Source organism: Hypoxylon trugodes, assembly GCF_022578975.1.
Source record: "Hypoxylon trugodes strain CBS 135444 unplaced genomic scaffold F4822scaffold_1, whole genome shotgun sequence".
In the NCBI taxonomy this organism is placed as follows: Eukaryota; Fungi; Ascomycota; class Sordariomycetes; order Xylariales; family Hypoxylaceae; genus Hypoxylon; species Hypoxylon trugodes.
In genome coordinates this window covers 1,271,976-1,298,395 of record NW_026250016.1, presented here as the reverse complement: position 1 = coordinate 1,298,395, position 26,420 = coordinate 1,271,976, and the positions used below count along the sequence as shown (strand labels likewise).

General features: G+C 48.7%; 7 protein-coding genes across 7 annotated transcripts; 4 read left to right on the top strand and 3 right to left on the bottom strand.

The window, feature by feature from the left end:
• Positions 1-552: 552 nt before the first annotated feature.
• On the bottom strand, positions 553-5,020 carry F4822DRAFT_14036 (uncharacterized protein). The gene has a single exon (XM_051452840.1). The coding sequence runs from the start codon at positions 4,877-4,879 to the stop codon at positions 623-625; it is 4,257 nt and encodes a 1,418-aa protein (XP_051319240.1). The 5' UTR covers positions 4,880-5,020; the 3' UTR covers positions 553-622.
• A 478-nt stretch (positions 5,021-5,498) lies between these two features.
• F4822DRAFT_14015 (uncharacterized protein) lies at positions 5,499-6,682 on the top strand. The gene is made up of 3 exons (XM_051452835.1): positions 5,499-5,589; positions 5,636-5,795; positions 5,868-6,682. The coding sequence occupies exons 2-3, from the start codon at positions 5,637-5,639 to the stop codon at positions 6,525-6,527; spliced, it is 819 nt and encodes a 272-aa protein (XP_051319239.1). The 5' UTR covers positions 5,499-5,589; position 5,636; the 3' UTR covers positions 6,528-6,682.
• Positions 6,683-6,787: 105 nt separating this feature from the next.
• F4822DRAFT_384755 (pre-mRNA-splicing factor rse-1) lies at positions 6,788-10,952 on the bottom strand. The gene is made up of 3 exons (XM_051456557.1): positions 10,557-10,952; positions 8,321-10,400; positions 6,788-8,148 (listed from the first exon to the last, which is right to left on the bottom strand). The coding sequence occupies exons 1-3, from the start codon at positions 10,798-10,800 to the stop codon at positions 6,837-6,839; spliced, it is 3,636 nt and encodes a 1,211-aa protein (XP_051319238.1). The 5' UTR covers positions 10,801-10,952; the 3' UTR covers positions 6,788-6,836.
• A 163-nt stretch (positions 10,953-11,115) lies between these two features.
• Positions 11,116-13,243, top strand: F4822DRAFT_13919 (zinc-finger of mitochondrial splicing suppressor 51-domain-containing protein). The gene is made up of 2 exons (XM_051452818.1): positions 11,116-12,769; positions 12,839-13,243. Exons 1-2 carry the CDS (start codon positions 11,241-11,243, stop codon positions 12,867-12,869), a joined length of 1,560 nt encoding a protein of 519 aa, XP_051319237.1. The 5' UTR covers positions 11,116-11,240; the 3' UTR covers positions 12,870-13,243.
• Positions 13,244-13,616: 373 nt separating this feature from the next.
• Positions 13,617-17,328, top strand: F4822DRAFT_423930 (PXA domain-containing protein; the record flags this gene model as incomplete). Its single annotated transcript, XM_051460063.1, has 3 exons — positions 13,617-14,148; positions 14,241-15,057; positions 16,653-17,328. The coding sequence occupies 3 exons, from the start codon at positions 13,617-13,619 to the stop codon at positions 17,326-17,328; spliced, it is 2,025 nt and encodes a 674-aa protein (XP_051319236.1).
• Positions 17,329-19,045: 1,717 nt separating this feature from the next.
• Positions 19,046-21,474, bottom strand: F4822DRAFT_13898 (uncharacterized protein). Its single transcript, XM_051452811.1, has 2 exons — positions 20,790-21,474; positions 19,046-20,736 (listed from the first exon to the last, which is right to left on the bottom strand). The coding sequence occupies exons 1-2, from the start codon at positions 21,374-21,376 to the stop codon at positions 19,503-19,505; spliced, it is 1,821 nt and encodes a 606-aa protein (XP_051319235.1). The 5' UTR covers positions 21,377-21,474; the 3' UTR covers positions 19,046-19,502.
• A 3,202-nt stretch (positions 21,475-24,676) lies between these two features.
• On the top strand, positions 24,677-25,505 carry F4822DRAFT_13889 (uncharacterized protein). The gene has a single exon (XM_051452809.1). The coding sequence runs from the start codon at positions 24,911-24,913 to the stop codon at positions 25,406-25,408; it is 498 nt and encodes a 165-aa protein (XP_051319234.1). The 5' UTR covers positions 24,677-24,910; the 3' UTR covers positions 25,409-25,505.
• The last annotated feature ends 915 nt before the right edge of the window (positions 25,506-26,420 follow it).

Genomic DNA, 26,420 nt, shown 5'->3' with positions numbered 1-26,420 from the left:
GCCGGGTAGAACCACCTACCTGAATAAGATAGCTCCCGAAGTCTATAAAATATCTAATATCTTACTTATAGTATAAAATAAGAAAAAGACCATTCTAGAGCACATCTATATATACTCGTAGAAGATTTTGTTATAGATTAGCGAGCCGCTACTAAAGACATGTAGGTACACTTCACCTTAAAATAGCAGACAATGGCACCACCGTCTCCTCTGTTTAGTACTTGGTATTCTTTAATTCAAATTCAAACCCTGGGTATTCATACGTGTTTCCACCCCAATATCTACCACCCTACATAAGTTAAACAATATACTTAATGCTTCTTTCCTGGCCTCGTAATAGATACAGAATTGTATATGGTATGGTACAACTTTTGTTCCTTTCCCTTTCCTTCTTTTCCCTTCTACTGCCTATCTGTGTACAACCACACCTCATCCCCTCACTTCGCGAGAAGCCAGCCACCGGACTTATAGTAAGTCCATAGAGTATGTACCTAATGTATAACGCGCGTCCTCATATCTTATACGTCCGGTTTCCTTTTCTTTCTATCGTCTTGCCGTTTGAGATCTGTAGGTACCCGGATCGGATACGCACCCGGCTAAGCACCCAGCCGACATTCTTTCATCAAAAAGCCATCTGACTCAAACTCTCCCTCTCGCGCTCCCTAAACAGGGCCTCGCGATCATCCCTACAACTACCACAATATTCATCATGCCACGCCTGTAAGTTGCGGCGTCTATTTTCCTCCTTCTCCTTCGCCTCTTTATCGTCTTTCTTTTCACTCTTCCAGTGCTTATTTTTCTCACTCCTAAGCACTTTTTGCGCTGCCTCTTCATCACTAACATCATTCTCACCACCTCTTGACGGCGCAAGTAGTGCCGTAGTAACTTGTTCACATCTGCGGTTTTCGTCTAATAGCCAATTCTCCCACTCGGCGCGAAGCGCCTCCCTTTCTACGCGGTTGACTGTGCGCATCGCTACTAGAAGATCATGCCTATACGCGCCAAGTCTCTGCCTCGTCTGCCTCAGGCGCCTTGCCGTAGCACGACTTCTCGCCCCTTCACGCGAAAGCATAGCCGCACCCGCCTGTTCGGCCGGTGCATCTAGTGCCTCGGTGCTATTTGCTATAGTCTTGAAGGTAGCGTAGCAATAGCTATCCCGCGGCCACGACTCGTCCACATCTGCGCCGAACGAGTAGGAGCTGCGCGCGGCCTCGTCCAGGTCCGCGATATAGATAGCCTTGCTCATCACTATGTTCGGTGTTACCCCGACACGGTTCATAAAGCTAGCAGCGCGGCGTTCGGTCCACCACGTCGAGGTGCCCTGCGACGATATGATGATATTTGTGAGCACACTGAACCCAAGGAGGGCCAGGATGAGGCGCTGCGCCGTGACCACGTCCCAGAGTTTCTTGATGGCGGCGAACGTCCACATCATGAGCGAGGACGCGACACTATCGGCAAACGACCGAATGGTTTCTAATAGCATCTGGCTCAGCGTACGCGGATCAATCTGCGCCTTCTTCGCCGCATCTGCTTCGGCTGGCGTGAAAACCACAACCTGTGTCTGCAGTCCAACATTTCCATAGACCTGGATCGCTCTCTTCGTACGGCTGTGATGGCCAAGCTTTCGCACCTGGTCCGTCGCAACCTCGGCGAGCTCTTCAGCATCCCGACCCGCGTCGTCAAGGGCCTGCTTCTCGACAATGTTCTTGGCAAGTGCCGGTGGTTTAGACCATGCTACTTTTGTGAAGATAGCTAACTTGCACTTCGATTTAGCGACATGAGTGATGACGATCTTAGTTATCAACTTGAAGCCATGCGCATGAGGTAGATGCCAAGGCGTCTTGACGTGAGTAACAACGTACGTAACGTGGTCACTGAACAACTCCACCGTTTGTTCATCAAGAACTTCTTCAGCTCTCTTTCGCCCTAGTCTGGTAGTGTAATTAACACTGAAACGGAACTGCCTGTGCATGAGCCCCGCTTCATTCAGCACCCACGGACCCTGCGCAATATGCTGAGCCCTGCGCTCGAAATAAAGCTTAGGGAAGACGAAGCTCTTATCTCCGAACAACACATGGAAGCATGCTTTCGCACTGATTTCGAAGTTTCGCTCCGCAACCTTCCGTTGCATATCTTCGGGTTCGTAGATCACTGGATTAGAAGGAAGTTGAAACTTCGGGAGAGGTTTTCGGAAACCCCTGTTTCGTGACTTGTAGTCGCTATGCGGCCTAGGGCTAACTGCTCTACCCGCCGCCGTACCATCGTCCATAGGGGTGTGCTCTGATATTTCTTCCCAACTATCCATGCTAGGGCTTCTCCTGTCAATTTCCTCTTTTTCTAGGTTGAGCAGGGCGCGGATAAGTTCGGATACGTCCATCGGTTCTTCAGCTTGTAAGTCGTCCACTAAAAGATTCAGACGCGCATGCAATAAATCGAGATCTTCAAGGAAAGTCTTGATTGTTATTCGGGTATATCCATTGCCATCTGCTTGTTGGTTCAAATGCAGGAAAATGAAATCGCAATCTCTGCCTGGCGCAGCCGTCACTTCCGAGATAGTGTCGAGACTAATAGTATATGTCACGACAAGACCCATTTGGTGACCGTAGAAGTACATATTATCTGGCGTCACGTATATTCGCCCGTTACCCGCCATTGGGGCCACTTCGTTGTCAGGGTCCGAAGTGCTAGTCCAAGCAGCTCGGAAGACTAGGACAAGTTTCTCATCCAGCGGCACGCTTGGGAAAAGTAATCGGAATTGCGCTGAATTCGTCCTAAGCTCTATGGGGTAATCGGGCGGGAATGTTTCAGCTGGCGGTTTCTCTGGACCAGGCTGAACTATCTTCGGATGATTTATCTTGGCATCCATACTAATAGCCTTTTTATGTAGAGAGGTCGGGCTTTTGAGTTCTTCGTCACCGAGTGTAGTCATCTTGATGGAGGGCGAATTAGGCCCAAATGGATCGTCGTTGTCTATGTCAGATCGGTTGGTCTTGGAAGAGTTCTCCTGGCCCCATGTGTTGCTACCCCAATAGTTGGCCATGATCGCGGTCGGCAAAGCTTGCAAAGCATTCGCGCTGAAGACTCTGTCACTACTGTAGATAACGGCCGTCTTACTAAGGTTGGTCGTTGCTGGTGGCTTTGCTAGAGTAGGAGGTGCGAGACTGCCGGGTTGTGATTCTGGTCCAGGCAATACTGGAGTACTTTGTTGTTGCTGCTGTTTAGTAACTGCGGCTGGATAACCTGGTAGTAGACCATGACTGGCGGATATGAGGCTAGCAATACCACCCGTCGGAGGTGCTGACGTGCCCGCATCGACGCCCGAAATAAAGGTAGCTTTTCGGTGGAGATCGAGTTTCTGCATAATCCTCGCCGCATGTTCTCGTCCACTCTCCCCCTCTTCACGAGCGAGAGACGTAACCGAGCGCTTGGGAGGCGCTGTTGTGAGATCGAAACTAGGTCTAGGCACCAAACCAACTTCGGGCCCAGGGACAGGTAGAGTCGCAGTCCGCTCAGGATTTGCACCATCATCCAGTTGCGCATCGAGTACCTTGGCAGAGAATTCGGGGAGAGAGGGCGGGGTGATAGAGAAAGCCGGATCGACACCACCCGGTAGAGACGAATTGTCCCTACTAACGCTGGCTTCAAATGCTCTCTTCTTGGCGACTTCGAAGACCTCTAGCCATTCCATCAACTGAGCTTGCGTTTCAGCTTGCAGCAACAATGTCTGGTTCTTGGTCTTGACTTCAAAACAAAATCGGCGTTCTTCTCCAACGGCGGGTTTCGCATTGCAGAGAAGCACACCGATTTCATCACCTTGTAAAACTCCCTGGGGGCCATTGACGAGCCAACCAAAGATACCATCTCGGCAGTAGTACCATCGTCGTATCCAATTGGTTCTAGACGGCTTTCCAGTAATTGTTCGTAAGAATAGCCATCCTTGCTTCTCCATGATCACAGCAGCTTGCCCAGATGTGGAAACATTGAGAGGACCCCTAGATCCTAAGAATGGAACAGTCGATGCACTATAGTCATCGATCTCACGAGATGGTTTGAAGGCGGCTAACGTGCTCTCTCCAATATCGCGCCGTGCCAATTGCAGCTCACGCTTAAAGGTAGGTTCTGATAGCTCCATCTCCTTCGACCATCCCCTAACTCGATCCATTTCATGACCGTATTTCCCAAAACTTCCCGCGGCATCTCGAGATCTCTTCATCTCCCTCCACAGATCACTAGATACTCGCACCAATAACTTATCCAAGTTGAGGCGGAATTGAGGCGCAAAGAAACAGAAGTCCATTGACGCCTTCAGGTACGCCTTCCGAGTCTCGTACACATTGAATGCATCTTCTCGCAAAGACGATGGTTCCTTGGTCTTCGACTGGCCTACATATCGGGCTAGCGTTGTATCGAATGCCTTCTGTGTCTGTTCTAATGTCTTTCTAGCCTCCTTGAAGTTCCGTAGGTCACCTTGGAGGAAGTTTCGTATCGGATCGACCGACAATGTGTCTACCTTCCTAGTGGCGCTCAAGATTTGCATCCACCATTCCCTTGACCCCTCACTGAACCTCTTAAGTGCCAGTGCAGCGTAGTCATTATCGACGGCGTTGACATTGGGCGGTGGTATGATCTTGTTCAGGTAGGCGTGGACGGTTTCTTCCAGAGCAAGGAAGTCGTGGGTTAATTTGGCTGTTGTCTTTACGTAGCCGTCCAGCCACCGCTCGATAGCATCTACTTGTTCGGAGAAGTATAAGGCAGAAGATCGGAACGAGGGAGAGTCGAGCCCTGCTTCACGGAGGAACACTGGAATCGCGGGACTTGGGTGTTTGGCTGGAGGAAATGTCGACGTAGGTAACGCCGGGGTAGAAGGTGAAGCCATTTTTGCGTACAGGGGCTTCGTACGGTGGGTTGAGGATCGGTGGTATTATAGCATTAAGTTATAGATGTTTAAGGTACAAATAGATTCGTAAAGGATAAATATAGGATATTATTAGATTGTACAATCACTCGTTGGTGGTTTTCGTGACGTGCGTTATCAATTCGTTCGTTAGAGGTAGATGTGATTCAGCTTCGAAAGTCGGCGACGCGCTGTTTGAAAGTCAATTGCGTTGCAATAGCTCGTGTTGCTATTTAATTCTCGTAGTCTTAAGACTTCCAGACATTATTGTACTAAGCTTCCAAAGAAAGGAGAAGTTATTGCAAATCTGGTTCGTGGCAAGGCAGCCTTATTCCTTTCGTATGGTGGACGTCTTAAGGAAGAGTAGAGGGTAGAGAGAGCGTTTACCGCTGACATCAGAAACGTGAAGGTGATCCAGCAGCGCTTCGGCGTGCCCCTTAGCTGCCTAGGTACCTATAGCTAAGCCCCGGATTTCTCGGTTTTAAGTGAACGCTAGCCCTAAGTACGTTAGCTCTAACCCCCTAACTTTCCCTTATCGATAACAATAGACGTCATGAGCGAGAGGCGCACGCCACCTTCAGTCACCTGTACCTAGGTATCGCAGTGGTCTCCTATTACACTTTTCATGCTGATTAAACTATACTTAGAATAAAAAATCAGAAAAAAAAGAATATACCCTCATTATCAATACTGTATTGTTATTCCCCTGCACCCTGTATCCTTCTCTGATTCCCCAAGCATGACAGTGTCGAAACCGAAGGCACCGCTCTCGGTCGAGTCCTGTTGTACATGTGCGACACTCCTCTGCGATGTTCCTCGCTATAGTGAATCAGAAAAGCCACCTCTAGATCGCCAGCTAGAATGTTGTCGGCGGATAATATGTGGTAATTGTTGCAATGTGCGTAGATTCTTTAGATCTATTTGAATGTATATAAGTAGTCATTGATAGACTAATCAAGTATCGCATCAGACGAATCCTCGTTTCAATACCTACTGTCCCTACTGCCAGATATCGACGACAGATACCACGCTCCCACCAGGTCTACGAGATCCTCCCTCCTACGAATCTTCGGTCGCAACCGGCTCCTCCAGAGCCTTATCAGCAGCGCCGCCGCCGTACACACCCTCCACAACCATAAAAGCCCCCGACCCGCTGGACGAAAAATCCGTCCCTCTAGATTCGCCTGAGCCAGCGGAAGATACACTACACTTCCTCGATCACGCGCACGACACGATACCCTCCTTATCGCTTCGCTACGGCGTTCCTGCATCCGCGCTTAGACGCGCAAATAATATCACAAGTGACCACTTGATTTTAGGACGGCGGACCGTCATAATACCAGGAGAATACTACAAGGGAGGTGTAAGTCTCTCGCCGCGACCAATCGAGGGCGAAGAGGAAGAAGCGCGTAAATCCAAGATCCGGCGGTGGCAAGTAGCATGCAAGGTTCACGAATATGACGTCGCAGTTTTATACCTAGAACAGGCTGGATATGACCTCCAATTAGCGACGGAGGCCTTCTTCGCAGACGAAGAGTGGGAGCGCGCCCACCCAGTCGAGGCGGCAAGAAGAGGTAAAGGGGTTGCGGGGCGTGCAAATAATAATGCGTATTGGAGGGGACGGAGGTGACAGGAATGTGTATGAATCTGGGTACTGGGTAAGGCCCGGGGTTCCTGGCGTCACTGGATTGTAAAGACACCTGGATAGGCAGTCATGACATGTACACAATTTCGCATCTGAGATGTACTTTTAGAACGACTGATAATTGCATTGGGTATCCACACCAACTGACCATTCAATGAACTGGCCGTGCATGGCTATGCTCAAAACTCCTTCAGACACGACGTAACTCCATTTTACTCCAGGCGCCATTACGATACCCCTTTAAAATGCTGACCGAGTTCGTACATCCTACTCAACATTAGTCACAATGTCAATTTAAGGGTTCAAAAATACTTCACTCACCGATATTTTCCTCTCAATTTCTCGGACCGAACGATCCAACTCACCCGCGATCATCTGTTTCTTATCGCTCGGGAGCAATGTGAACCGTTCACATAGATCACCATCGATGACACCTTTAACGGGAGCATAATAACCCCTATAGATTAAATGATCTCTTCCGGCGAGAGGTGGGTCTTCGGTTCTCATATGCGACTCGAGACTCTGGAAGAAATCCGCATCCTCTCGGCTGAGGAATGGGATGAAGACACCAATGGTACCTTGTATACCGCTCCAGAGAAGAACGTCTTGACCACCCACCACAAGATTTGTCTTACTGATGCTGGTTGGAACGTCCTGCGTAAAGAAGTGCGCCATAAGACTAACACGGTGATTGGAGCCATGCAAATATTCTCTGGCATGTTGTAAATGTGCCCCGGTCCCATCCTCGTCAGCTTCCTCACTTGCTTTCTGGGGACATCGCACGATCCAGACATTTCCGAATTTATCGCCACCAGCAACCGATTCGTAGTCCACCATCGCCGTGCAATTTGTCCAGCGAGGTATTGTGTCATCAGCAAACGGAATTAACTTATTGCTCTCGTATTTATACACGACATAGGTGACACCTTGCTGCACGTCACCAACGACGATGCGACTACCTTGAGTTTGTAACGAGACGATGAGTTGGGGCGCGACCTCAGCTTGCGACTTTCGGAGAAGTTGTCGCAATCCGAGGTCATAGGCACGTAGAGTTTTGCCGATTCCTGCAAGTAGACGACCTTGAAATTGAACCAATGCCATTGGAGGTTCTTCCACCTTGGTCTTATGGATGAACTCGATTTCCCTGCCGTTATCGCGGAACCGGTAGACATGTATATATCCCGCGCTCGCTTGACGAGGACTGGGGATCATATCTTTTCCGGTACCCACAACCAAGAAAGTCTCATTATCTTGGCTTGCGAATGAAACAGTGACCATACTGACCGCAGCCTCATTCTCGGTGAGTTCTAATGTTTGCAGCACTCGTTTCTCAACTAGTGGATCAACGACGCTGATACAAGACGCCCATCGACCACGGCCTCTAGGATATCCGAACTCCTCAGGTGGTAGTACGGCAGCGTCACCGTTAACGACGCCGGGGTCAGCTAGAAGCTGAGCACGTAATTCGGGCGGAAGTGTATTGTTATCGGACTCAATGGTATAGAAGTAAGGTTGGTCGGGATGCTTAGCAAGGCGTCTCGGAGTGTATGTGAGGGGTATTGATTGTTGTAATAGGGTATCCCCTAACCTGTCGATGGAGAAAATTCTGTTGTCGTTAGCAGCTTGTCGCTTCCAAGAGTCTCATATATAGAAGAGAAATATTAGAAGTTCAGTAGGAACAATTGGTATACAAGTATTAAAAACCTCATAGCCGAGGCATCGGATCCCAGTTTTTCATCATTCTTCAATTTGCGGGGAAAAAGATAGAGATGACTTACTTCAGATTCTGACCCTCGATTCCCACCATACCTTCTTCACATTGTTCACTGCTGAAATTCCAACCCCATTCAAGATCGGTGTAGTCAAGAGGGGTCATCATAAATCCCTTTGTGATTGGATCTGCATAGCCCAGCCACGTCCTCGAGCTCAGAGCCAATACACAAGTACGACCTTCAACCGAGGTCTGGAAAAGTCGCACGGCCTTAGGTCCAAGGAACTTTTGACGAGTGTCAGTAAGTTCTCCGGTTATCTCATCGAGAACTGTCCGTAAATAGACACCGGAATGCAGACCAATGTGAAGATATAAAGTAGATCCGCCAAACGAAGAGTCTTCCATCGCCATTATCGATAGTGCAGACGGCGCAGCGGTTAAAGCCTGTACTGACTTACTCTCGAGCGTGGACTCGAGATCCAGGCTTAGAATTCGGACAGTGCAGTCGTCGCATCCAACGGCCAGGAACGAGCTTCGTAAGCGACCTTCAGGGACTTCGCCCAAGCTCAGACAAGTGACGGTTCCGAACATTTCTTTCTTTTCATCGTACTCCGCCAATGACCCGTCGTCAGCCATCTCAAAATAGACAATTTCGCCTGAGCTTAGAGCGACCGCAACCTGACGCTCATTGGTTGAAGCAGCAACGATTGATCTGTGCTGCGGCGCTTCCCACTCGTTGACTCTTCCTCTAACGATATGACGGATACCCTTGGGGTGGACTTGGATCAGCCCATCGTCGCCAAGTTGTTGGACGGCGAGTGTTGGAACCGATGAGAGGAAGCCAGTGTCGGTTACCTCTTCAACAGTCTCGCCAATACTAAGCACCAGAGTACCATTGCTGAAGGAGAGAATGATGTAGGCATCGTATTGATCAGATCGATTAAGTTTGGTGGTCCAAACTGCTGATGGGACACCCGGAAGCTCCGAGGCCACGATCTCATTGACTTCGAGGCCGTGTTTTAACGTCCTGAATGTACTTCGCGCCCCGTTACCGCAAATTGAATAGATCTGCGGTGCGTCATCGCCAGTCAAGTTCGCTACCTTACAATCGACCAAAGGATTCATAGAATCGATACTCTCGACCAGACTCAAATTCTCTGCCGGTCTTGGGTAGAAATAAGCAGGGTTATACGACGCATGCGGATCTGTGGGGAAATCGTCGCTAGTAAACTCCAGCTCATCGTCATCGTCGCCTAGCTTCTCGAACTGATAGAAATGATGATTACCAAATTCGCTCGCTACAAACAAAAAACCGCTTTTTAGGATGCAAAGGCTTGTGGATACTGGAACTGTATCGAAGTATTTAATTTTGAGCCTGCGCACTTCTCCAGTGGCATTTCCGTCCTCATCCTCAGCCATGTCAATGGTGACTTTAAAAAGATCACCGTCCTCGGTCTGTAAGAGGAAAAAGAAAGCCCCGGCATTTCCTTTGAGTTTGTGCATGACACCAGAAACGATCGATCTTTTTCGTTGCGGATCTTCAGTTGCACCTTTTCGTCTCGGTATCGGTACTCTAAAGGCTTCTTGGTTGGAATGCCTATACGTGATGTTCTCCTCGCCACAAACCAGAACACCACTAGGTCCATCGTTGCCACCAGGAACTTGGAATAATATTGATGCAGTGGGATCGACTGGTTCATGCCATTTTCTGACAACATGGTTCAGCCCGAGGTCCAGTTCATAGTAGACAAGTTGTGTCTCGACCTCTGCGAGAGCTTGACCTGACGGGTCCTGATCGGACTCGGAGTAATCGACCTCCAGCGCCGCAAATACTGGGTTCGCATAGCCGACATCCAAAGAAACCATAGAAAGCACAATGGTGCCCGGCTTATGTGCCTCTAATGGCGAGGAAATAGTAAGTTCTGCTTGTGCATTTCGGTTCAGAACGTAAACCAACTTATTTTTCTCAATTGACGCAATGAGACAAGCGCGGCCCTTGGGATCGCAAGCAAGGTATTGTCCTGGAACAACACGGCGGACTCCTGATTTTCCGAATGTTTCAAGCTTCTGTTGTTTGAATCGATTCTGCTGTGGTATATACTCGATTATCGCGATGCGTCCCGAGTCGGTGGCAAGTATAACATAATCTATAGACACGAATGTTAGTGAAGTTCTAAGATACCATTTTTCATTGACAATGAAAGATCGCACCGTGTATCAAGGCGGCTGCGGGAGTGATTCTGCGAACGGAGCTTCAAAATCACTAAGTGAAGCTTCACAAGTATGGAGAGTGTAGAACTTACCCTTATTACTTCCAGCAAGTCGAAAAGAGGCAATAGACCTTATGATGCCGAAGACATCATGTGCCAGAAGGGTAATTACTTTCCCTTGGGACGGTTCCGGACGGAGTAATGTGAGTCGCGAGCCCGAGGCCGTGATGATTTGCTGTTCCTTGGTACCAGAAAATTGGCCAAGCATAGCTTGGTTTATTGTAGTAGGAGGTTGGATTGTGAGGGAGTAAAGAAACATATTTGAAGTAGTCGCCATCTTCGCAGCGGATGCGCAGGAAGCCTGCGCGACTCTTCTAGCCTCTCAATCTCTTTTGCTTTGTCGGCGTTGTTGTATTTATACGGCGAGGCTGGATGTGAAAAACGGTGATGTTTATCAGAGAAGCTTCTAAAGTTTTATGAAAATTGATGGAGCTCCAATTGAGATGAAGAACTTTGATTGGAGGTACCAAGAACTTGGATTGCCAATCGAAGCTCTGGCGGGGCTCGGCGTAGGATCAATATTCATTCCGATATCTCATGTTCGGAGTGCCATGTACCTAGGTACATCTACGTATGTGGGGCATAGCTGTAATGTACCTTCTCTAAATTTGATTCAATGTTCCCAATTTTGAGAATTTCTACGGAAGCTTTGGAGCTATCCCAGTCGCAAAATTTACAACCACCGTCGCATGGATGGTCAATTAGAGAGCCTCTATAATGGAACCCTCAATGCGCCTAGCGGGTTCTAATACTTGCCGGTCGTGCCTAAGACTCTCCTCAGTCAATGCTTCTCGCCCAGCCGTAACAAGGTCATTCAGTAAAGCTACCTCTTCACGATCGTTGCAAAGAAGCGGCGCATCTAGCCAGGGAATACATACAAAACGACCTGCGCCCGCTACAAAACCCAGTGGCAAACTATCGAGGTCCATATCTCTATTCGGCCAACAGCCGAAGACAACCGATGACGATTCAGTTACTCTAGGATCGGCTGCGTCATACGAGAACCGCTCCAGGCCACCCGTTCTTCGCCCCGACGATTTATTTCACTCCTTTACCAATTCGCCCATTCCCGAAATACGGCGTCGCGCTGCTTATATACGGCAACATGCATATTGTCCGCATCCCGACCATCGACCCACACGAATACCAACAAATACCGACGCCCCACCAAGTGAGGCCAGTTCCGGATCCAAAGCGCCTGTCCACGTAGACTTTGAATGTCCGGATTGTGGAATTCCTGTCTATTGTAGTGAGAAACATTGGGCCGAGGATTACGAGGCGCATCTACAGATTTGTGACACTCTACGGCAGATCAATGAAGACGACCATGATCTTCGATCGGGGAGGTTTTTTCCCGAATTCGAGTATGCGGGGCCGCAGATGGAAGAAGCTGCTGTTAATATGACAAATTGGGATACTTTCCTCTATACGAGGCAATTCGAAGCTATCAATGATGACAGAAGCATGCGACAAGTCACAAGACTATTAACCTATCCCATTACGGTAGGCAGTATTCTTCACGAGCTCAGTCCATACAATATCAGGAAAGGTGGCAGGCTTACGCCCGAAGGCTTGAAGAGTTTAAGTGCCCTGCGATATACCTTGCATCCGCCCAAAACTGGTGGTGGAGAGGGAATCAAAGGCCTACGACCTGAAGCGCCTCCTGTGAGGATATTCATACTCGGCGCTCGTGCTGAGTCGTCTCTTCCTCGAAACGTCTGGGTACAACTAGCTCATCTCTTCCCTCGAGGGAAGTTCCACCTCATCTTCATTGGACCTGAAAGCATGACCAATCGAGACGACGAATTCCCATTACCACCCCGAACTCCATCTAATCCATTTGGTGCCATAGTGGAAGATCGAGTTTGGCCGACGATGAAGATTAGCACGATTGTGGACTACTATCATACACTTCATAAAACCGGCCAGTTTTATCCATACGATCCCTATTTTGACTGTTTCGTCATGTTCCACCCAGGATTAGGCCATCCGGCTAGTTCCCACGAGTGGTCAGAAACGGTACCACTACTCCTAGAAACAAAAGCCCCGATTATAGTGACTGGTTATACACAGTATGACATGGACAGGGACATCGAGTGGGTGAAGAAAACTTGCGGTAGCGAGTTTGATATGCTCATGGAACCCGGCGAGAACACCTTTAGGAGTTTACGTTGGGATCTGAATGACCTTGACCCGCAAGATGTCAGTTGTGGTAATTGGGGTGTATGGGCTTTCCGAGGCAAGAGGTATGTATTTCTCATAATGATTCCCCCATGTTCGATCGATCAAGTACCTAATATTAACAAACATCGCAGGTATGAGGCGACAACCAAAAAAACTGAATAGAACAGAAATGTACAGTTATCATTCACATGGCTAGTTGGATGCGAAATTAGAAGGCCTTAACTATGTATAAAATAATCCAAGGAAAATAGCCATCTCAAACTCCAATTAAACGATGCGACGAGATCTCTCAGTTCCAGCTACGTTTTCCAAGAATTTTCTTATAGAGAACTTCCCAGCAATGGAAAAAAAAAATAGGGACATGATCAAAACCCCCTATTCTCTTATATATCTCTATAATACGTGCTCTATATGAGGCTCAATGATGTTCTAAAAACAAAGCATGGCCATCCTTGTATACATGCAAGTTAAAAAGCGATGATACCTTAAACTGAAGTCTGTAATGGCCTGTGCTTCGGCAGCGGAGCGCTCCGCTGTAGTTTAAATCCATGGATCTAATAGGCTAGCAACGTCATTCTAGGCCAGGTGGCATAAACTGCAAGCAGTTGTAACGGACTGCAGCTGCAGCATCCCTTCTAGTGTAAAGACGTACAAGGGGAAGTCGCCGCCGCAGAGAAATGTTCCTGCAGCAGCAAACGGCAACGAGATTAGCGCCATAACCAAACGTTAATGGTTAAACATTAAACCAACCTACTTTACAACCTCGTAACCTCGGAAACTTCGCTCCTTTTTACCACAATAACCCAATACCACTAAAAAAAGAAGACAAGACACTTCTTCACCGCCAAATAGCAAATGTCATGACGATAATCTGATGAACATTCCCTTACTACCATCCTTCGAACGGGCATGACAGCAACACCAGCGGGCCCCATCCCGCCTAAAGGTAGTACGGTCCCGACTAGTCTAAAGGCGCCAGCGACATCGAGCACCAATCCAGAGTCCGTTTCCTCTACTGGCAGCAAGACATCGAATTCGCCCCGTGCGACTCCACCCTCCTCAGCGCCTCGCCGGTCCACTCGTCCTGTATCGTCTGACTTCCTATCCGACAAGGCCACTGCAGCCTTCATACGCCGAGCACTATGTGCCCAGCACCTGACCGATAGGGAAAGGAATACGACTCCACCCATTCAAGACCTCCTGCCACCTCTTACTAGTCGAAACGATGTGGATCTTCAACTATATGCCCTCATAGCCGTCATCATCAAGGAGTTTGTCCAAAATTGGTACAACAAGATCACACCGGACGAGACTTTTGTCGCCGAAATCGTACAGATCATCGCTCATTGCACCCGCGCATTGGAGCAGAGGCTGCGGAAGGTGGATCTTGAGAGTCTATTGTTTGATGAGCTTCCGGACTTGCTAGATGCACATATTCGAGGTTGGCCACATGCCCATTCTCTAGCTTACCCGACTATCAAAAATCAAAATCAAGTTCGGCCTTGATTTCTCATCGCTGACAATATATTCTAGCGTATCGGACTGCAAAGAACTCACTGGCACGGCCACCAGTCGAGGCCAATCCACGCGAGATCTACCATTCACTCTGGCCGCTACCGGCCTTGTCACCAGTTCCTAAGTCTGGACATGGTGGTATACAGGTTCAAGCAGACAATGAAAGTGCATACCGCCAACTTTTAGTGCAAGGCGTTCTAGCTGTTTTACTTCCAACCGAGGATCTCGAAAATGAGTGCTTGACGACGCTGGTTGGACAATTATTCTCAGAACTTATCATTGGTAACCTTGTTGCCAATAAAATTTCGGAGCCATGGCTTATATGGGAAGGCCTGATTATACTAACGAGATTCGTGCGTACAAGAAGTTCATCGGAGGGTTCTGGGCCTGAGAACACTGAACCGAGCATCAAGCTAGGGCCAGGCACCGGCATAAGTCCGTCAATTACGGAGAAGCATAGCTTGTATATCCAACAGGCATTCTGGTCCGCGATACAGTGGGGTTTCGTTATAGTGAACTCGATACGTTTCATTATTGGCACCATAATGCTATCACGAACACTCCCTGCGAGGTGTACCCCTATATTGACCCGCAAGGTTAATCCATCGTCTCATGGTGATCCAGAAGAGTCACACTATCATCCTCCAACAAATCTCGAGGCTCATTCGCAACCAGTCAAGGTTCCCATCGCCGACTTCAAAATATGGTCTTGCGTTGGGAATCTACTCGAAATAGACGCCCGCATGCCATGGATGAGCGGAGCTCTGTCCATGGCGCAATGGGGAGCTCTGAGAGGTCCGGGAAACTTGGGAGGGCTTGACGGGATGATCGATAGGTAGGCGAATCAATCTCCTTTTCACCCTCCATCCCAGAAGCACCTATCTCGTCACCTCGCATGCGCTTCAGGTCACTGGATCTGAGTTTGGTCCATTCATAATTCAGAAACGTCTCGTCTCGCAAGTGTGCATGACGACCATTTCGTCCCCCATCACAATATTAATTTCCATAGACGTTCGGAAATCGGCTTGGCAGATCAACCAAAACGAAGGCACCCATACCCAAGTCTAAGCCCAGGCCCTTTTCAGTAAAGACCAACCTCTTAGTAGAGGGAGGTACTGTGCAACCAAGTCCCCAACCCTCTCACGTCGCGACCGGATAAACAGGGAACCACCCCAAAGTCCGATAATCGCCAGGGAGCCCCCATAGAGATACTTTATTATGCCAGGGGTCATCCTTTTTGAACGACCAATGACCGGGTAAACCTCGATATCCTTCATCCGATTGCACGATAAACGGCGCGGGGCTGAGTCTGCCAGGCCTAACTAGCCATCCGCGAGCCTTATTTACGCGCCCAACTTTGGAACTTGCAGGGATTCCCGTCCATAGACCAAGGATCTTCAGAGTCAGTCCGTCGACCTTAGTACGACGCCACGAACCATTTTCACTTTCGCTTTGTACGGCTAGGACCCACCTCTACCGTTCCCGCACGCACGGCCATGCCTCCGACGCGCGTTGTTAGGCTAGGAACTTTTACGGCGGATCCTTTTCTCCAAGCCTGGTAGCTTTCCTAATCAACCTCTAACTATTCTATCTCAATGCTAGCCCTTTCTCGTATTGCTCATGGCTAGTGACCATATTGCAATATACACAAATTTGGTTTGACGGTGGAAATAAACAACGATGACGACGACTATGGTTCAGCTTTAGATACAAGTCAGATTCGATCGTCCAAGGGTGGCCCTATCTTGCGTAGCTTAGACCGGGGTGTCTTGAAACCTTTCCGAGCGCGACACTGTGGCTGTCGAACTACCCTGGTGCCGGGTTGTGCAGGTATCATACACCACCTTGGCCCGTTCCGTCCAAAGTCAATCGATCTCAGTCTATTAGAGCTCGGCCTCGCAATTTTGCGCCAAAAGGACCGCCATCGTCGCACTCCTTCCCCGATCGGATAGGAACAGAAAAGACCAGGGATGTAGCCCCCTCTCAGGGCTTATGCAGCTTATAGCTCCCCTGCACGAGCTCTCTCCCCCAGGCAAAGCTCCATAATCCCTTGAAGCCTCACATCTCTTGCCCATTTGATACAAGTCATGCGTAGTAGGCTTCTGCATTATCAATCATCTCTAAAGTGTGGTTGCAATTCGTCATCAGTACCTTTGTCATGAAGCCATGGTCGCGCAGCAAGGGTTTTACAGAGGGGATCAGATTGTCTGCCCTAGCAGCCTAGGGAAATCTCACTCTTTTTGAATTCCGCGTCTTAGCACTCCATTGCAACATCGCGTACCCTATTCGTACCCTAATTCCCCCTCGAACCATCCCGCATCTGGTAACACATGTACTACCGAGCCCCCACGTCCCCTACAATACCTTTCCTTAGAAGCTTCTATTAATGTTCTCTACTACATGGTTTCGCTCTATACTGATCTCGCACAGACTTCTTTCACATCATATCCACGCCAATATCCTCGATCCTGCCCGTCTACCCCCGCTCCTTCGAGCAGTGCGAGGTGTCGTCTTCCCTAATAACGCCCCAGGCGCTCCTAGCTTGATCCCTCCTTCATCTGACGCGCAGCTGGCGGCCCTGCGTCGCAGATGCGCTAGCGCGCTTTTGGCGCTTGTTCCGAAGAGGGTGGGCAGGCTTTATTATGGTAGCAGTACCTGGCCGTGGCCTGCCAGATCGACTATCGCTCGAAAGAGTACGAGCTGGCGGTCCGGACCGTTTAAGGCCAGTAGTAATAACACAGCACATAATGCCAGTGACACTGGAGAGGAAGTTGCACGCGTGCGGCTTACCGATGGGGGCAAATCTGTTAGAGACCATTATGCAACGTTGACCCCAGAAAGTTCAAAGCGGCAATTTGGAGACACCGGTGTGCGGCCGACCGAGGCCGGTGGCGACAATCGGGCTGACATGTGTGACGAAGGAGAAGAGGACGAGGAACAGAACAGAATATTATCCGAGATCGAAACCGGCATTCTCGACATCTTCTCAGATCCCTATTGTAATAAGCATCTGATATACGGGATTCTAGAGCTCGTTTTAGTGCGCCTCATGCCCGAACTAGCCGAGAAGGGGGTCATCGAACTGTGGGAGGAGAGGCTAAGTTAAAGGAGGGGCCGGACATTCGGTTTCTTCTCGTAAATAAAATAAGTAATGTTAATGATTGATACCCAACCAACATATACCGCCATGTAACTACTATGTACGTACGTACCTGTTGTTAGAACAGACATGAAGAAAATTTAAAAAGTTTCAGAGTTTCATGCACCGCCCTGTCCAGATCGAGCGCACCCTCTTCATGCAATGCAACATCAGTTTTGTTTTTTGCCAACAGAAAGCTGCAGCAGGAGAGAACTGACGGGGGAGCAGCCGAGGGACAAGACACTCCGAGAGAGGAGTAACAACAGAGCCGCCCACGCCCAGATCTCCCGTTTCGATGTTTATTACTTTAGGTATGTGTTACTCTAACTACTACTCTACATACTACCTAATCTGCTACGTATTATTAGTGATTTTAGCTTGTGAAAGAACCACTTAGGTATAGGGTACTAGTAGACGCCAGTTGAATTATTCCAAAAATAAATAAGTCTCGGTCATAGTTTTGGGACAATTGGCACGGCCGGAACAGAAACCAGGCCCCCCCCTTTTCCTTACGGAGTGTAACCTAATTGTCCCCCGGAGGGTGTTCATTGCGAGCTTGAAGACGACGGCCTGCTAGACTAGGCTCGCTACGTCTTCCGACTTCTTCCTCGCCCCGGCATCTCGATGAGACTGAGACAGACAGCCCTGAAAGAAGAGTAGTAAGTTTACTAGGTACCTTCTCCTAGTGTAAACGGTGCGCCCCTTGATGCCGTTACTTTCTTCTAGGGGGTAGGTAGGGAATTCGGGATTGGAGGAAGATGAATGGACGTGGATAGATGACGGATGCCTAAAGAGGAGAACGAGAGCAGTGCCAATTCAATTAATGTCAGGTTTACCTAGAGAGAAGAAAAACCGAATTCCCGGATGAACGCCTGGTAGTGCTGCTGCTATGTAGAGATGTAATCAAAAAGAGAAACAATCAATAATCAAATCAACCAATGAACCAAGAAAGAAAACCAAAACAAGGACTCCCCTTTCCACTTGAATACTCCCCAAACCCCGATCACCAAACACCTTCACGCCTTCGTTTCCCCCCGGTTTCCCACTCCACCCTTCCAATTGCCATTCCTCCGCGGACAAACAGGATAGTCCTGTCTTCCCTGCCCAAATCATTTGTCTGTCTGGCTGTAACGAGTGTGTAGGTGGTATTGCTTGTTTGGCCGTCTTTTCCATCTCTTTGCTATACCCTTTTCCCAAATTCCCCATCCAACATAGCGAAGGGCTCATCGGAACGCTAGTACAGAAACAACAAACACAGAACACACATACATACACAAAAATATATACGATGGGGGAATCTTTTTAGAAACCAAGAACTAAAAAAGAGGAAAGCTAAACGAGGAAAAGGTAAGAAATAGAAAAGAAAAGAAAAGCCAAAAAATTGGGATATATTTTTCTCCAGAATTTCGCGGATCCGTTCCGATATTGTCGATAGACAGACAGATATAATTTTCGCGTGAGCGGGACAAAAGTCTTGTTGCCGATGGACGGGACAGATAGATTTTGACAGACAATATGGTGATAGTATCAAAATAGCTTTCCACTTTCGAGGTGAAGAAGAAGCTAAAATCAGTTTCCTACTCTTTCCTCCTAAAATCCCATCCTTTCCTTTACTCCTTCGTCGATGGCGGGGGGCTCGATTGCTCGAATTTCGGGTATAATCAATCGCTTAAGGGGCGCGCGGCGGGGCGGCGGGGTATATGTATAAATATGAGGCTTCGTGAGAATATAGTGTATATAATTACTTCGCTCGGTAGTTTCGTTTGGTGGTTTGTTTGATATTTTTTAAAATCTTTTTCTGTTATTATCAATTTTTCCTTGTCCTTGTTCCTGTTGATGTTGGCCGTTCCGTATCAGTTCGAGTTATGGGTTATATGTTACTGCTATCCTCGGTTCTCGCGGCTTGTCGTGAGACTTGTTCTTAGCTGACCTGGAGTTAAGGGGGGTATAGTATAACTCGTTAAACTCCAGATGTCTTCCCAAACCTTTGACGCGAAGAATCTAGCGGTCTATTTTGGATGCCATCGTTTCTTTATTCCTGATTTAGGAGGCGAAACACTCGAAGCCGTAGAACGAAGGACTTAGTTGTCTAAATCCATAACTGTACCGGGACGTCCTGTAAAATGAACGGATTCAAGTGGTCATACACTCATCATAGTCTCGCTCTTAACTAGAGGCGAGACACCCGTAGTCATCTCGGTATCACCTTCCGGTATCCTAGACAGACCACCAAGCCCCTGGATGGCCGAGTTGGCCTGTGGCCCCCCGTGTGGCAGTGGTAACTGTAGCCTCAGTTTCTCAGTCAGTTTCATAACCGTAATGAAGTCATGTTGGTCGACCAAGCCGGAGCCTTCGAATCGTTGCATGAACCCCAGAAGCGTGTCCGCGGCCCGTCTAGCATCCTCCTGCGTGGGAGAACTCGGCGAAGAGCCCATTGTCGTAACGGGGATCGGTGCTGTCCCCGAGCAACTTGATCGGCCGGTCAGGCTGCTATTACTGCTTACATGGTGGAGCTGGGTGGGGGGTGAAATCGCCGAATCAAGGCCTCCGAAAGGCGGGGCGGACATCTCGTGAGTTGGAGACTCGAGGGCTGAGGAGGGCGCCGTTCCAGATTGGCTGTATTTTGGGGTCAACGGCTCGCTGGACTGCGACTGGTTGATGTACTCGAGGTTTCCCAAGTCCGGTACCGTCTGACTCCGCGGTCGTTGGAAGTTAGGGTTTCCTGGTATCTGCTGGTTCCTATCGGTAAACATTCCAGAGTTCGGGTCTGGAGAGAAGTTGAATTGCGAAGTCGGACTGAAGGCACCCGCAGAAAACGTGGAACTTGGTGGGTCCGTAACAGCACTGGAGAGCGAAGTTGAGCTTTGGGAGTGAGGGTGTCGGTACCCGTTGGACTCAAAATCCATAAAATTAGTAGAAAGTGATTCTCTACTCGCGGATTTCTCGATCGCTGAGGAAGGTTGTGGTGAAGCCGTTTGGTTGGTTGGCGATGCCGGCGAAATACCTCCTGGTGTTTGCGTGGTAGATAATAGCGGTGAGCCAGTGTCAAGTCGAGCATTGTCAGGAATCGCAGTCTCCGATGCTCTACGAATTAATTTCCCAGGGCCGATATTGTGCTTCTGCTTGAACTTCTCGATCCAAGAGGCTGTGATGGTTTTGAGGGGACTGTCAGAACCAGTACAGAACACCCTCGCCTTCTCTTCCATCTGAGTGTCGCTGACTACAACTCCCTTCTTTTGCTGGCCCCTTACCCAGTTTGCTAGAGCCCGCTCAATGTCTGGCGGGGATTTCCCTTTTGATTTTTTCACAGGAGAGCCACCCTGACTGTCCAGATTGAGGTATAATTCCTTCCTTCGCAGCACCTTCGATACAGTACTGTCACGAGAACGTTAGCAACCGAGATTCGCATCAACACCTTTCGACTTTACCTTCGCTCTACTCCAAATTTTTGTCCGATTTCCGTCTGTTTAGCATGAGGATTGTCTTCGTGAAATAAACACATGTTTCGACGGTCTTCGTCCGTAAGCGTCTTTCTGGGCTGCGACGTGTTGATCGTTGGCAGCCTCGGCTGTTGTCTCAAAGGAGCTGAGGCCGGGGGAATTGGTACAGGTGGTTGTGAATAGTTCTGAGACGGGTTCGTCCGAAGACTTGGCCACTGCACCTGCGAGGGTTGCTGTGTTGGTATTATCAATGGATGCGGAAGTTGACTCGCATAGTTGTTGTGCGAATGGCTATGCATCTGATGCGGAACAGGAGGCGGAGCCATGCCGATAGATTCTGAAGGTAATCCATGAGTTACCGGCGGAGCATAGTAGTCCCCGCCGTAACTCATGGCCATATGGGTATAGGCGTTGTTTATGTCGACCCACTGTTCGTTCGGATACGAATTATCATGAGCGAGATGGTTATCCTGGTCTATACCAGTTGAGCCGATTATTGTATTGTGCATGGCTAGCGTTCCAAATGAGCCGCCTATACTGGAGAGTTGGTATGATCCGTCGGCTATGGCCCGCATTGACTGACTGTCACGATATAGACTACCCAGTGTTGTATGCTGTTTCCGCGAGATGTGAGGTTTGCAACGACTCTGCAGCACCGAGTCCGTTAGAATGGTAGGATTGGCGCTGGCGACTGCGTTGATCAACCGGGAACGGGATTTCTGGCAACTCGACTTTTACGGGCGGGAGACGGCATGCATATTCAGGATTTCAGTCAACCAATTGGTCCTTTATGGGGGCAGGTGTGCCGTGGCCTGTGGTGTGTATAGTTCACTTGTCCTTCGTGCGCTGTTGGGAGCTGCAGCAATAAGTTGGCTGGCGGTCTGGCAAAAGGTTGACCGGCAAGTCTCCCGAAATGAGAATGGACGTGGAAGCGCAAATCTCGAGTGAGGTAGCTAGTTGTATGGTGTTGTCGTATTTCCATGCGCAACAATAGACGGTCGACTTTTGGAAGAACCAACCAACAATCACCTTGGGGGCCTACCGTTGCTACCAAGTTAAACCCAACTCTTTACACCCTTCTTCAACGAGGCCACGTCTCCCGACTTGTTCTCGTTTCCCTATTCTCTATTTTTCCCCTGAGTTGTCTCTCTTTCCCGTTCCCTTAACGTGCATCGAGGAGCAAAAAGCGGGAGAGAGATTGGCTTATACAGTTGGTGTAAATGGAAACGGCCGAAGGGTTGACAAAGGTACGTAGCAGTAGTATTGAGTAGGGGGGGGACGACGTAGCAAACAGAATCAACTAGGAAAAACCAATAAATAAAGCTGCTTTTTCTTTTTCTTTCGATTTCACCAGCTCAACCTTCGATTGAAGGTTTGGCTCTCCTAATAGAAGACGCCGCAATGCAGTCTCATAGCTATGGCTTTTCAAGATAGGAATATCAAAGATGCACGGCGAAAGGTAGGGCTAGATGCTAGACAGAAACATGTGGAGGACCGTACATAGATAGATACATATGTAAGTCTGTATGCAGTAACAGGGATGTTGTAGACTTTGCCCGTCGAGTCCGGGGGCCCTGAATAACAAGATACCTAGAAGGGGAGGGGGGTGTGTGTGGTAACCCTCGAGGGATAAGAATGTGGTATGACAGGTCTGACAGGACGAGGGTCTTTACTCAAAGGTACAGATGAATTAATGTGGTTAGGCCCATGGATGTGCGTCTAGAGAGGGCTAGCTAGCCGGGGTCGAATCTTCAAGGTGTGTGGAGAGGACCACGATGCTACCGATGCTACCGTGCTTTTTTAACTTGTCAGAGAAACCACAACTGGAGAGTTATCCTGGGAATAGACTACAAGCCATGCCCATCAGGACGGGGGAAATCGACAAGGGCCGCAAAAAGCAACTGAAAGCGCCCCCCGGGGCATTCGGCAAGCCGTACACGTTGAACGTAGCAATAACATGAGACAAGCCGAATGAAATGCGAGAGAATCCAAAGAAAAGACTTCTTCAGCACACACTCAAGCTCCTCTGATAATAACATAATAATAATTTTACAACACGAAACACATGTGGCTTTTTCTCGATCAGACCCAACCCTCCCGGTTCGGGGGGTGGCTGCTCGCCATGTTCCTGTCTAGTGGTTTTTAGTGTATGTAGGCATATGTATATGTGCGTGTATATGTGTCTCTCTTTCTCTCTTCTCTCGTCCTCTTAGAACGCAAGCGCTTCTCTCGCGGCGTCGGCGAAAGAGAGAAAGAGGAGAAAATCAGCAACGAGGGGCCAGCCGATCTGGCTTGTCAGGTCAACCGAATCTGACTAAAATGCGGGTAACTGGATGCTCCCGAGGTGGAACTAAGGGCATGGGGATCATCAAAATGAAAAAAAAAAAAGATGATGGGGTTATGGATATGGATTATGAATACATTAACAAGAGAAGCGATAGCAAATCCTGCCTATTTCTTATTAGGTGATTTATGGGAGTCCTGGAATAAACCCCACATGGGAAAAAGCTGGGCCAAGGAGCGGCGCGCTTTTACATAGGCTTCTTACATAGCTAAATCCTTCCTCTGTTTCTCCTCTTTCTCTTCTCACTCACCTCTCTCTTTCTATCTTGTCAGCTTGCTCTCATTAGTTAAGTAACTAAGTTAGTTACCTACCTAGGTAGTGTACTATGTACCTACATATTATTCAATAGTGTCACACCCTCCTTAAAAAAAGGGACGACGGGATATTAATAAATAATAAATAATATAATATAAGAAGATCGAGACGCAACCATAGCGAATAGATGAGATAACCCTGTTACGGGGACCATCTTTATTTAGGCTTGGCTCACGATAGTTGAATGATGAGATGAATGGGTTTAAACTAAAACCGGGTTGACACAATATTAGGAACCAAAGACCGGATGAGCCGTCGCGATACTTACGCAGGTAACTTCGGCGGGAAGGATTGCAGGCTTAAGTCGACCGAAAAGTCTTGGAAGTCAGCAAGTCCCTACGAGTCTCTACTATGTACGCTATGTACGAGTCCCCTGTGCCGCAACTTCGAATGAAAGACGTTGAATGAGGTATTTCGAAGAGCTTGGCTTCGTTCGCTCTCTTCTCCACTGAGTTCTTTTTGGTGTTAGCGGACTCGTTGACGGGCTGACTAGCAGGGACTTTCAGCAGGGTACCATGGTTTATCTGCCCCATTTAAGAAACGGACCGTATCGCCTTCTCATAGGGCAAACATGGGCCACTCTCTGCCACCGTTTCCGTCTCTAGACGGATCGTCATAAAATAGGTTGTCCTTGCGATTTTATTTGACGAACATGCAGGGTCTGCTAGCGAGCCAGATCTCCAGAGCTCGAGAAAACTTCGAACACAGCTTGAAGTAAGCCCCTCACCTCTGAAATCCAGTTTAGAAACATATCCAGTCACCAACCGTTCCGGGTACAGAGAACGCGTATTACTTAGATGACGATACCATATTATTTCCCCCCTCCACTTTCCATTCACCTTTTTCAGATCCGCTCGAAGCTCACCTGGGCACTCCTTCGCCTACCCGTTTACGGTAGTGATCCTGAAAAATAAAAGAAGCGGGCGTTGTCTCGCGCGAGGGGGGCTTTTCCACCCCCCGACAAGGCAGCTCGTCTGGATTTGCCAATTCGGCCATAATCGGACCATATGATGACAAAGGAGGGGGTATTGAGCCTTTTCATTGTGGTCGCCGAGCCGAACGAGGTCATTTTGCGACTTCTTACAACCACACATATACATACATACCTTATACATCATTATACATAGTGCGTAATGCCCATTATCTCCGTCTTGTGAGACAACTTTGACCAGGTCAAATTGAGATGAGCGGCATACGGGGGCCCCTGTCCCCCCCCCCCCCCCCCAAGGTCCAAGACCGATGAGCAACGGAAGGGGGAGAAAGTGGGAAGCCCCCCATCTAAGGTCTGTGAGTTTTTTCCTCGACCCTGCTGCCCTGCCGGTTGGGTGTCGTGACCTTCGTTTTGCTTCCCTTCCCCCAGTTCCCATGCCTATAATTCATCGGTTGAGAACCATTCAATGCCGGAAGCGGAAGCCTCAACATCGTGGGCGCGTGGGCGCGTGGGAAGATCATGGCAGGCCATAAAAGATCGATGTCATGCAAACCAGGGTTCAGATATCTACGTTTCAACGGCCTCTTTACCTCATTCGACATATTTCGCCCACTAACACTACTGACACTGCCTACTTACACGATCTTCCCCTCTCTCGGAGGGCTATTACATTACACATATAGATCCAATATAAAGCGCTACAACACGCGCGGGTCCGAGCATGAAATAACGCATTGTTTCCGGCAGGCTCTTGGAATATCTAATGGTCTCATGACAATTTACCAGCAATGCGATGGGGAACATCGCTTCGCTCCCCTCTGTCTCTCTTATTCTCCTTCTCAAGACACCTCGTCTAAACGTGTTCCCGTACCACTTGCCGAAGTGAGGGTTGTTCTATCAAGCTGTCGCGGCAAGCAAGCTCGTGTAGCATCTAAACCCCGAACCGTCGGGAAGATATTCTGTGACCAACATGATTCTATGACTTACTTTACTCGCCTTTCGGTGAGATTTATCTAACCATACGTCCAACATCGCTCTGCCGGTGAGTGAGATACAGCTTGCATACAAAATAAAAATTGCACGCAGAAAAGAAGAAAAAAAAAGGAAACCGGGCAAAACTGCAATCTCCATATTACCGCATTTGTCGCCGTGGGAAACGAACTCTACCCGTTCAAGAATTTTGTTGATGTTGTTCTTCAGCGGCTCGGCGTCAAGCAAAGCAACGATACAAACATCTAGGTAACCAACAAAACTCCAAAGCGAGAGCGTAGATAGGTCTGAATATTCCACCGTCTTGGTTCTCAGAAAGATAGAGCGACCAACGGCATGCCCGCGAAGTGCAGGCTGGAATGACCATTGGACATAATTTCCGGGTCAGACGCGAGGCCTTCACCGAGGTCCGTTGGGCGATTGGGCATAAATGATCAGGAGGTCCAAGCGATTTCTTTTCCGTGCGCCGGGCTATCTTCCAGTTGGTCAGCATCTATCTCTATCCTGGACTATCCATGCCTAACTTCTCGAGGAGGCTTGAATCCTAGAAAGCAAGGGCTCTCGTTCGAGCTTAGCGCTGCGAGGAAAAGCACCAGTTGTTGCCCACAAGGCCGAGATTTGTGTGACAGTAACTGTACAAAAAAGCTTGCACGAGGCGTCTGTGCAGCTTTTTATTACATGCCTACAGACCTAGTTCTATACCTACCTACAGGCACCTAGGTATCTACTTAGGTACCTATCCTATCCACCCGTCCACCTATCCAGGTACTCTTGTAGTTGCTCTTCTGCTTCATGCAAGGCTCAGCGACCCCCTGGTCCCCCCTCTCATGCTGCCCTGAGGGACCATAATTGCAGTCCAAAGTCGATTACTCCTCCCATATATGATTTCATATATACCTCTATACATATACATGACCTAGCTAGGCTTTACATTAAGATGCTCCTTAAAGCCGCGTGAGATTGATCGTCCATGGGACCCCGTTGGCCCTAGCGGTATGCTGCCGACGATGCGGCTGCGGAGTTAGATAACCCATGCGCA

Coding starts and splice junctions, on each gene's coding strand:
- F4822DRAFT_13919 (XM_051452818.1), top strand. CDS start 11,241: ATGGAACCCTCAATGCGCCTAGCGGGTTCTAATACTTGCCGGTCGTGC. Junction 12,770..12,838: donor TGGGCTTTCCGAGGCAAGAG/GTATGTATTTCT, acceptor CAAACATCGCAG/GTATGAGGCGACAACCAAAA.
- F4822DRAFT_13889 (XM_051452809.1), top strand. CDS start 24,911: ATGGCAGGCCATAAAAGATCGATGTCATGCAAACCAGGGTTCAGATAT.
- F4822DRAFT_13898 (XM_051452811.1), bottom strand. CDS start 21,376: ATGCGGGCCATAGCCGACGGATCATACCAACTCTCCAGTATAGGCGGC. Junction 20,737..20,789: donor AAATTTGGAGTAGAGCGAAG/GTAAAGTCGAAA, acceptor TTCTCGTGACAG/TACTGTATCGAAGGTGCTGC.
- F4822DRAFT_14015 (XM_051452835.1), top strand. CDS start 5,637: ATGACAGTGTCGAAACCGAAGGCACCGCTCTCGGTCGAGTCCTGTTGT. Junction 5,796..5,867: donor TATGTGGTAATTGTTGCAAT/GTGCGTAGATTC, acceptor GTATCGCATCAG/ACGAATCCTCGTTTCAATAC.
- F4822DRAFT_384755 (XM_051456557.1), bottom strand. CDS start 10,800: ATGGCGACTACTTCAAATATGTTTCTTTACTCCCTCACAATCCAACCT. Junction 10,401..10,556: donor ACTTGCTGGAAGTAATAAGG/GTAAGTTCTACA, acceptor TCGTGTCTATAG/ATTATGTTATACTTGCCACC. Junction 8,149..8,320: donor ATCGAGGGTCAGAATCTGAA/GTAAGTCATCTC, acceptor TAACGACAACAG/AATTTTCTCCATCGACAGGT.
- F4822DRAFT_14036 (XM_051452840.1), bottom strand. CDS start 4,879: ATGGCTTCACCTTCTACCCCGGCGTTACCTACGTCGACATTTCCTCCA.